This window comes from Pongo abelii, chromosome 11 (genome assembly GCF_028885655.2).
Source record: "Pongo abelii isolate AG06213 chromosome 11, NHGRI_mPonAbe1-v2.0_pri, whole genome shotgun sequence".
NCBI classification, from domain to species: Eukaryota; Metazoa; Chordata; class Mammalia; order Primates; family Hominidae; genus Pongo; species Pongo abelii.
Window position 1 is genome coordinate 105,844,668 of NC_071996.2, and position 11,531 is coordinate 105,856,198.

The 11,531-nt window shown below is 35.2% G+C and overlaps 1 protein-coding gene across 2 annotated transcripts in view; it reads left to right on the forward strand.

Annotated features, from left to right (window-relative positions):
- Positions 1 to 8,492, forward strand: part of BMPR2 (bone morphogenetic protein receptor type 2) — a 195,677-nt gene extending 187,185 nt beyond the window's left edge. Inside the window, exon 13 of one of the 2 annotated variants that reach the window (XM_002812753.6) lies at positions 430 to 8,492. In XM_002812753.6, coding sequence (XP_002812799.1) covers positions 430 to 680 — 251 coding nt within the window. In that variant the 3' untranslated portion in view covers positions 681 to 8,492. The remainder of the gene's footprint in view (positions 1 to 429) is intronic. The other variant, XM_063712969.1, reaches the window with a different exon arrangement.
- The last annotated feature ends 3,039 nt before the right edge of the window (positions 8,493 to 11,531 follow it).

The following is an 11,531-nucleotide window of genomic DNA, read 5'->3' on the forward strand; positions in this document are numbered from 1 at the left end:
GGGCTACAGAGTGAGACTCTGTCCCAAAAAAAAAAAAAAAAAAAAAAAAAATTTGATCCACCTTGAGCATTAAATACAATTAAATACAATGATTAAGTACATTTTACCAAGTTAAGATCTCTACCAAAACCAGAAGATTTGAGAATACAGCTGAGAACTTTAAATGTTCTCCTCTGTTTTATTTGTGTGTGTGTTTTTCCTTGCCTTATAAAATAAGTCAATCAGTTATTAAAACATTTGGGTTAAAGAGTCTCAAAAATAAGTTGGTTAAGCTTTTCCTAGAAAAACATTGCCTGGCATTATGAATTTCAAGAAATGTTCATTAGCACCCTCCTGAGACATTGGTTTGACCTTTTCTTGAGTTACATCCCTTACCCGTTATTTCTTAAGTTTGTTAAATAGTTCATTTTTCTGCACTTTTATTTTCAGTAGGTGAGTCAACACAAGATGGCAAATCAGGATCAGGTGAAAAGATCAAGAAACGTGTGAAAACTCCCTATTCTCTTAAGCGGTGGCGCCCCTCCACCTGGGTCATCTCCACTGAATCGCTGGACTGTGAAGTCAACAATAATGGCAGTAACAGGGCAGTTCATTCCAAATCCAGCACTGCTGTTTACCTTGCAGAAGGAGGCACTGCCACAACCATGGTGTCTAAAGATATAGGAATGAACTGTCTGTGAAATGTTTTCAAGCCTATGGAGTGAAATTATTTTTTGCATCATTTAAACATGCAGAAGATGTTTAAAAATTAAAAAAAACTGCTTTATCCTCCTGTCAGCACCCCCTCCCACCCCTGCAACAAGGACTTGCTTTAAATAGATTTCAGCTATGCAGAAAAATTTAGCTTATGCTTCCATATTTTTAAATTTTGTTTTTTAAGTTTTGCACTTTTGTTTAGTCTCGCTAAAGTTATATTTGTCTGTTATGACCACAGAGTTATATGTGTGTGTATCAAAAGTGGTCTCAAAATATTTTTTTAAGAAAAAAAGCAAAAACAATGTATTGCTGATAATCAGTTTGGACCAGTTTCTTAAGGTCATTAAAACAGAAGCAAATTAAGACAGGTTTGACTGCAGTGGTGTCTGGTATCCATGTTTTATTTCTGGGCACAAGCTAGTTTTTATGTTGATACGTTCCTGAACATATTATCTTGTTGGACATCTTTTCTCTTATGTTTTGTTTGAATGTGCAATAGTTTATAGGCCACAAATAAGCTTTCTTGTAAGCTCTCTTCCTAACAGGGCACATATTCTTCCATAATATAAACACTTTTCTGCCCCATCTCCCATACTTTTGAAGGTCAGTTCTATGACAGTGAATTTTGCACAGGAGAAGCAGCTACCTGATTTCTTACTTTCTCTCTCCTTATCATGGAGAATACAGAAACATTGTCTGAAAGGGCTCTAAAGAAGGAACTACCAAAACCTGACTTGAAATGCCATTTCTTTTAACCTTCCAAATCCTAAATGTTTCCTTCCAGGCATTTTAATAAACTTATTTGCTTCTGGTTTTGGGAGTTCATAAGAGAGAATAGAACAAAATACAGGACATCAAATATTAGCCATTTCTCATTTTATTTTATTTTTCTATGTAGGTTCATGTTCCATGTTCATTTATTTAAGAAATACATTTTTATTGGTAAGCTTATAGAGCTACACTTAAGGAATTTTTAAGTAGGTAAATAAATGGTGAAGACAAAATAGTGTTATAGCCTTCATTCTCTGAATAGGCTATCTTTGACTCATAAAATTACACTTACTGTTTATTATAACTTCAGAAGTAATTTATAGTTCTGAACCTATAGTATCTTTTACCCTGTTCCCAAGCAAAGACTGGTGACTTTATCTGAAAATGATTCCTCTTCCCATGACCTAAAACACTGTGAGGAAAAATCATTCAAGTGGCTATGAAGGAAGGGCTGCTATCAAACCTACCTTTTTTGAGCAAACAGACTGAACTTCTCTCTTTTCAAAATTGTGTGTTATCTTCCTTAATCCTATTTTCGTAATTTTTCCTTTTGCCAGTTTTTCACATTATCTTTGATATGTGAGCAACATTTATTATTTACATTAGAGTATACCTTTTAGTAATAACATGACTTGAAATCATATTATTTTTAAAAGCCCTTTGCTTCTTTCATTACTTATAATCTCCTCTAACAACTTCTGCATGTTTTTTTTTTTTAAATAAAGCACTTTCTGTCAGATAATGGACTTTTTTCTAAACAGAAATTATTTTCTATTAATTTGCAAACTGATGATTTCACTTTTTTTACTTTTTTTTCGATTATCAGAGTACTTAGTAAATGTTATATAGTTTAGTTCTAAGATAGTTCCAGGGATTAAAAGGTTAAGAGGAAAACACAAATCACCAAATTTCTGATTTATGTTTTTATCTCCTGAACAATATTTTCTCACTCATATTCCTCTATCTTATCACTTAGCTAAAGACAGCCTAAATTTCCCAATTTTCTGTCCAAAATATTTGTGATTTACTTGGATATAAGCCTTCTCATTTGCCATGTGCTGTGATCTTACAAGTTAGATGTTACTATACCTACCATTTATTCAGCTGGATTGCTGAACACAGTTCTGTATTCATAGAATTAAGAGTATCTTGTTAGTGCCCAGGATTTCCACGTTTTGTGTTTTATTGGCCCTTCTCTTGATTTAGCCCCTCAATCGATTTTCAGTCTTCTGGCATGTAATTTTTTTCACAGTTATTCTTCTTCTATTAACAAAGTATTTGTATCTTTCCTAGTACATTTTCACTTAGTTCTCTTGCCCTTAAATATCTTTCACATGCATTTTAGGATATTCTTTTCAAATATTTGTAGGACAACTTCGAATCAAAATAAATTATATTCCTTCTCCAATTTGAAGCATTGAGGATAAATGACCATTTGAGGTCTAACTGATCTTTTCCTGCCAGAAGAGTTATCTTACGTTCTGCTATATTTGTATTTGGGCCAGTTGATTGTAGGTTGTCCCAACATTTTTTAATATTGGGAAAATTATAATAAAATGCTCTAAAGATTAATATGCCAGATTAAAATAACTGAATAGTTTACTATTTCATTCAAGCATGTTTAAAACAAATAATTTCCTTTCACCAGTTTTTCTTAGTAAACTCCTGAAAAAGTAGGAAAGGTGGAAAGTATATATCATTTTAATAAATTTTAAATTGTACATCAGACTTTTAAAATCTGTAATATACAAGCAAGCAAAATTATTTTAAATGACTTAATTATATGCTAATACTCATCTGATAATAAGTGCTTAAAGTTGACATTTAACTGCTATCACAAAACTTTATATGTAGAAAAGTGGGGTCCTTTTGAATAAAAGATCATTCAACTAAAAATATTAAAATTTATTTCACTGGATGGTAATGTAACCTTAAAAGCATCATAATAGGTAAAGTCTAATATTAGTTCCCTTAACAAAATCCTAACTGTATACCAGAATTAGGTCACTGAAAGAACTTGATTTGAATTACGTTTAGACAAAAATGATTTAATTGTAAATTCTTAAAACTTTCTAAATGCGTAATTGGCAAAAAAAAAAAACAAAACAAAAACCACTGTTACCAGTGTAGAAAGTTATGAGAAGGCACATACTGAATGCTGAAGTATACATATGCTATTTCTTTTAAACCTCAGAGCAACCATATGAGCATTGTAATTAATATTCCCATTTTACAGATGAGGAAACTGAAGCTAAGAGAATCTACAGTAATATGCCCAAGGTCCACATCCACGTCTAGTAACAGACAAAGCTGGGATTTCAGTCTATGTCTACCTCTCTCCACATCTCTTTCATCCATACCACACTGCCTACATGCCATATGACAGGATGTGTAATGGGCTAACGTTTATTTTAAAAATTCAGGCCAGGTGCGGTGGCTTACGCCTATAATCCCAGCACTTTGGGAGGCCAAGCCGGGTGGATCATGAGGTCAGACGTTCAACACCAGCCTGGCCAAGATGGTGAAACCCCGTTTCTATTAAAAATATTTTTAAAAAATTAACTGAGCGTGGTGGTGGGCGCCTGTAGTCCCAGCTACTCAGGAGGCTAAGGCAGGAGAATCTTGAACCCGAGAGGTGGAGGTTGCAGTGAGCCGAGATCGTGCCACTGCACTCCAGTCTAGGTGACAGAGCAAGACTCTGTCTCAAAAAAAAAAAACATAAAAATTCAGTCACTATACTCTGGCACAATTTTCATTTGTATATGAGCCAAACCACATACCTTAATGATTTGGGAAGTTAGGCAAATATAAGATATGTAGACATATCTATGCTGATTGTTGCTTGAGAAATAATTACTAATTCAAGACAAAACTGAATCCTATATCTCCCATCATGAATCTTAAAATCATTTCACTTCACTCCTAACGTTCTTATATTGCAGAACTAATGGCAAAGTAAATTTTACGGAAAAAGTTAAGATAGCTTTTGGGAACAGAGACCTTTCCCTAAGTTGATTCCATAGCAGATTCGGGGGAATTAACAAAGAATTTCAGTCTTATCAATCCTTTGAATCCATCTTCAAAACTTCTGCTTTTAATAACTTTGGAAAATTTACTAATCTACAGAACTAATTGAGTAGGATATAGGAAGGATACAAGGATATGATGTCCTTTTTTTATAAAACAGTTTAGTATAGCTTCTTTACATGTATCCACTTGTTCCAGAAAATGTGCATTGGTTCTGAATGTGAAAATATTCAAAGAGAGAAAGGAACACTGTGGGCTTCAGTGGGAATTATCACAAAACATTGGCAAGTATTTTTATTTAAATTATTTTCAAATTTGACTTCTACAGCCAAATGGAATTGGTAGGCTGTAACTGTTACACTGAAATTTCCAGTCTTTGTAAGTGCCTCCTGAAAGTCATTTAAAATGGAAAAATATTTCAATGAACTTTTCCTTTTTTCATATTTATGGACATGAATATTTTATTGGAGATCATTAACTCCTAGAATTTGAGATTATATTTCTATACAACATTTTATAAAGTTAGGTTGAACTTACTACCTGTTATGTGCAGGTTATTATGTAACTATTCACAGATTGCTTCATATATTGCTTTATCTTCCCAGCTAACTTCTTAAAGTTAAAATCTGGACACCCGTGTTGATTATCTAGACTAGTCATTCTAGAAATTGTAACACTCCCACATAAACCCCAGGAGACTTTTTCAGAATGCAATGTTTCTAAATATACTGTTACTGGCAGTTTACTCTTCAGCATATAAGGTTGCATTTTAACTTTTAGATTATGAACTGTGCAAACTTCACCCAAAACTATCTTGCATGATTCCCTCCTAAATACAGTCCTTGATTAAGTAAATCTGGCAAATCACTGTTTGAGCTAGTTACATAAAATTTGTTATCAAGAGAAGGCTTTTCTACAAGTTTCCAGATTAACATAAAGAAAAGAGGGAATCACAGGGCATTTAAGTGCACCTTCCCATTATTTTCCTTAAATCACCTCATAGTTAGGCTGGGCGCGGTGGCTCACGTCTGTAATCCCAGCACTTTGGGAGGTCGAGACGGTGGATCACGAGGTCAGGAGACTGAGACCATCCTGGCTAACACGATTAAACTCCATCTCTACTAAAAATACAAATAATTAGCCAGGCATGGTGGCACGCGCCTGTAGTACCGGCTACTCGGGAGGCAGAGATAGGAGAATCGCTTGCACCCGGGAGGCGGAGGTTGTTGCAGTGAGCCGAGATCGCGCCAATGCACTCCAGCCCGGGCGACAGAGCAAGACTCCGTCTCAAAAAAAAAAAAAAAAAAAAAATCACCTCATAGTTTGTCTGACTTACTCCAAACCTCAGTTATCTGATTTGTAGTCTGTGTCAGGAAAGTTTTCTTCATATCTATTCTGTTTCCCTCCTCTTTGATTTTAAATTTTTTTTTTACCCAGTAGGACAAAAAAGAGAGCAGTTGGTCATCATCCCCGATATTCTTAGTCTTCAGTATGCTTCAGGCCTCTCAATGAACACTTAAGTCTCAATTCTTCAGACAAAATTGCTTAAGCTCTTTCTCTTCAGTCCTATTTTAATGACTTTATATTTAAGAACATAAAATTATATTTTCTTTTATATTCAAATTCATTACTCCAGTTAAGTAATAGTTTGATAGTTTGATAGAATCGAGAGTTAAGATGTTTCTATTTGAAAGTGGATTCAACCATCAGACTACCAGCAAATCGGCACTTAATTTTTGTGTTATCTAACATTTTCTATTGTGAAATTTTATGATTTTATATTCTCATTAGTTATAACTAAAAAGCCATGCATACAGAATTGTATATCATTTTGCCATTAAAATTTTTTAACTTATATTGCAGCAAGCTTAGTTTTATGATTGAGCCACAACCTTTTACATTTTTTTTGTATGAAATATTAAACACTAAATGCAAGATTAACTTTCAAAAGCAAACCCTACATTAATCAGGTATTATCTATGGACATTTTTGTAGACCACTTTTGAAATACTTATTATTTTGCAACATAGACTGGACTATACAACTTTCATTTAACTTTTAGGTGACTGATTTAAGTTGAGTGTGCATATAGAGAAAAACCTAGAAACTTATCTCATGGCAGATACATTTGAAAGTACTTCAGAAGAATTTATGCTGTATATTAAAACTAGGCTCAAAATAAATCTATCATATCTTTAAAAGTCCAATTCTGTTATTACTGTGATGTTTGTAATGTTACTATTAAACATTGTGAACATACACATTTTTAAAACAACTTGAAACCCATTTTAAAATCTGGGTAAGAGAGAAGGAATCTTCAGAACAAAATCACATCATTAGGGTGTCCAGTTTATGATTGAATTTTTAAGCAAATTACTGTATTTGAAACTACAATTTGATTTGGTTTTCAGTTTTAAAAGGCAACACGTGGGTTTTATCCATTTTATTTATACCTTTAGATTTCAGAAACATCTTCATGTTTTAGATGCATTCTACAGACATCATATTACTTAAAAACTCAGGGCCCCTTTCATCCCTTTGTACACTGAAAAAGTTCAATTGTTAGCAAGTAAGCAATTAGATCCAGTTGAATATTTAAAGTGTTTGTTGCACAGTTCATTTAATGTTTCATCTTATTTGACTTTTTCACATAGATATAATATCAGATTTCATTAATTATAAAAAGTTGCCCAGTTCTGTAATTACTGAACAGAGGGAATGACTCAACTAATTGGCTACATGTTGCAACAAATTTAGGCCTTTAGAGTTGAAGCACTGACTTAAAACGACTTACATTTCTGTTCTTTGGTCAAATGACCATACATGATATGGGACAAATTGTTTCATTTTGTTTGTTTTTTAATAAGAGAACTTGGTAAAGTAGTTCCTGTCAGATAGGATTTTCTCAAGAGACAATTTAATGTTATAAAGCCTTCTAAAAGTGAACTAAATATTTTATAACTTTAGTAATAGCTTGGATGGTTTTGAGAAAATAACCTGTATTTATCACATTGTCAAACAGAATTTTTCTTTGAATCAGACAAGTTCAAGCTCTAAATTGATGTGCTATATACTTAAAATTCTAGGAAGTTATCTGTAACTAGTCTCTTGTCTCAGGCTCTTCACCTTGTTACCAATCCTCGTAAGTATGTAAGGAAACATATTTTTAAAGAAGCTTAACAGTAAGAAAAAATTACTAAAAGATGCAATTCAAAGATAGATAGGTCCCAGTTTAACATTGAATTGCTTGACTTCTGTGGCTTTTCTTTTTCTGGCCACATTTATTTATTTAAGCAATTTTTGTATGCCTTGTTATTTCATTTCCATAGAGATTATATTGTATCAGTGTTTATGTAAGCTGTAATCATCCTCAGTTTTTTGTTGATAATTTTTCAAATAAAGATACATGGATAATTGTAAAATACACTAACTCTTAGGGTGTTGTAGTAGCTGAAACATGGAGATGTGTAGCTGTCATGCTTTTTCTGAATGGGCAGGAGAAACATAAGCTACAGAGTATTCACTTCTGAGGATGCTTTTCTGGAAAAAGAAAGGCTAGAAAATACTCGCACTTCCTCAGACCCCTCTTTCTTGTTAACGGGTATCTTTTGTTGGTGTGTTTTGCTCTTACATTACAGATAGACTATCATATATGACTTTATGAATAATTTCAGTTATTTTGCTTTTGTATAAGCTGTCTGAAGCCTTGCTATGCTGTATAAGTTGTGTTTGATGGATCAGTGTGAGTATAAAATAAAGCAAATCACTTTTCTTTTGTATTATCTATGGATGCCACTATGAAAGCTGACATTAAGCCACTAAAGAGTTTTCTATGAATAAGTGTAAGTAAATGCTTTGATATATATAAACCTAAATAAAAAGATTGTATTGATACAGAGACATTGGAGAAGGAGATTTTAAGGCAGTTCTTTAGGTTTAAAAAGGCTTGCTGTAAAATGGTGCATTATTCCGTTTATTAAAGATCATATTAATGACAATAGTAATTGTGTTTTTTTATTTTAAGAGGTCACCAGAAATTGTTAGTATGATAATTAGGGAGTTTGCACTAGAATAGTAAATGTTCTATCTAATATGACTTTCATAACTCAGTATGATACATCAGAAAAAAAAAAAAAAAAACTAAATTGGCCGGGCGCAGTGGCTCACGCTTGTAATCCCAGCACTTTGGGAGGCCGAGGCGGGTGGATCACGAGGTCATGAAATCGAGACCATCCTAGCTAGCACGGTGAAACCCTGTCTCTACTAAAAATACAAAAAATTACCCGGGCGCGGTGGTGGGCGCCTGTAGTCCCAGCTACTCGGGAGGCTGGGGCAGGAGAATGGCGTGAACCCGGGAGGCGGAGCTTGCAGTGAGCGGAGACCGCGCCACTGCACTCCAGCCTGTGCGACAGAGCGAGACTCCGTCTCAAAAAAAAAAAAAAACTAACTAAATTTAGTATAATAGTTGCTATTTTCTGACCATGTATTATATGCCAGGCACTGTGTTAGTTATTTTACATACATTGTTGATAATTCTCACAACAATCCTACATAATATGTATTACTATCCCCCTTTTATAAATGAAGAAACTGAAAGAGAAATTAAATACTCTGCCCAGTCACAGAACTGGCAAGTGATGAGATTCTAACGCATTTTACGTTTTGCTTTGAACTGCAATTTTCAAGCTCTCCTTGTAGCAAGAGAAACTCAAAAATAAAAATAAAACTGGCTGGGCGTGGTGGCTCACGCCTATAATCCGAGCACTTTGGGAGGCCGAGGCAGGTGGATCACGTGAGGTCAGGAGTTCGAGACCAGCTTGACCAACATGGAGAAACCCCGTCTCTACTAAAAATACAAAATTAGCCGGGTGTGGTGGTGCATGCCTGTAATCCCAGCTACTCGGGAGGCTGAGGCAGGAGGAGAATCGCTTGAATCCGGGAAGCAGAGGTTGTGGTGAGCTGAGATCGCACCATTGCACTCCAGCCTGGGCAACAAGAGCGAAACTCCGTCTCAAAAATAAACAAATAATAAAAACAGTTCAGTAGTTAGAGTAATTTAAGGGTGCAGAAAAGCTATCAGGTACCAAAACAGCTATTTTTATTGGCCTAATATTGTGTTTGTGCTTCACATCATCAAATAATCTTTTTGGTTGGATCTTAGTATTTTAAATAGAAGGCCTTGTTAAAGCAGAATATGAGTTTGTGAAGGCACACATTGTTTGTCTCCAGATTAATTCAGTGTGTTAGCGAAGTGTCCTGGAGCAGGATCTCGTGTCAGTCCATGGGACAACCATCCTTAAAAGGGTGCTGGGCCACTTTTACCTATATGCCTAGGGAACTTTTGCTTGTGGAAAACATGACCTACTCCCATAGGCTCTGTTGTCACCTTAAATAATACTTTATTTTAGGGATGGAAGAGATTTGGGGTATCCTTTTCATTTGGAATCATATGCATATGCGTAACCTTACAATCTGTTATGTTACAGGATACCATTGCAGTTTTCTACCGAACCCACTATGTAATATTCAAAATTATACCTGAATGTCCTTAGAGAAAATGTGATGACCTGGGAAAAATATGTAATAATAACCTGCTGAACCTTTTAATAATGACTTGCCACAAGTAAAATATTCTCATTTACACCTATACCTATCTGATCTACCTGGTTTACATCCTTCTCTGCGAAACAGCTAAACTAGTGATTAATCTTCCTCTTTATTCTACAACATCTTTCAGATCAAAGGCCAAGTTTTATATTTTAGCAGGTTTCATTTTATTGATATGATTTATTATTACTCACTTTTTCAAAATTGAATCATTGCTGTACTGAGAAATACCAAAAAGTATAATATGATCCCTGCCTTCCCTTACCCAACCATTTCCTGGGTTGGTGTTGTCTCCTCCATGCCTACCAGGAAATTGTTGCATTCAAGTAAGATGACATGTAAGTGCCCAAGTAGGTGGTAAATTACGTGCTCAATATGTGTTTGAAGAGCCAAAGAAGACTTTAGTTGAGGAAATGATGTTGAACAGGGTCTCGAAAAAATGGATGAGATATCAATAGAAAAAGTGAAGACAGGCAGGGCACGGTGGCTCACGCCTGTAATCCCAGCACTTTGGGAGGCCAAGGCAGGTGGATCAGGAGGTCAGGAGTTCGAGACCAGTCTGACCAACATGGTGAAACCCCGTCTCTACTAAAAGTACAAAAATTAGTCAGGCATGGTGGCATGTGCCTGTAATCCCAGCTACTCAGGAGGCTGAGGCAGGAGCATCGCTAGAACCCAGGAGGTGGAGATTGCAGTGAGCCAAGATGGTGCCATTGCACTCCAGCCTGGGCAACAGAACGAGACTCCATCTCAAAAAAAAAAAAAAAGAAAAGAAAAAAAAGTGAAGACAATATTTGAAGTGACCAGAAGAAGGGAGGACATGGACTGGAAATAAAACAGACAAAGTAGATCCAAACAGATAGTATAATTTTTGAAAGCCAGATCCAAGTGTTTGGGCTGCTGTCACAGACAATAGGGAGAACAAAGTTTCTGAGGAAGGAAGAAGCTTGATAGAAGCAATGTGACAAGGTTTGGACTGACAAGTATGCAGGATAGATTAGAAGGGGAGGGATTGCAGTGGGGACATGAGAGAAACTACAAATAAAATGCAATTTCTATTGTGACCAGTAAGTCCCATTTTCAAGGGGCATCAGAAAAATTTTTTTGAACATCTAATGTGTGGCAAATACTATTCTAGGAGATAAACAGCCCTGATCTCAAGTTGCTCACAGTAGATTTGGAGAAAATTATAGTACAAATTCAATTGTTATGGAAGTGAAAGCCCAGGATGTGGTGGGAGTACATGGCAAAGATACTTAATCCAGTCTTGCTGAATTGGGTAACTATTTGATAACTATGATGACTGTCAAAATGTGAATAAGAATTAAGAGATGAGCAATGACTCTCTAAGCAGAGTTACAGCATCCACAAAGCCCTAGAAAGCCTGAGAGGGTAGAGTTTTTTCAGGGGGATGAGAAGACATTCAATGA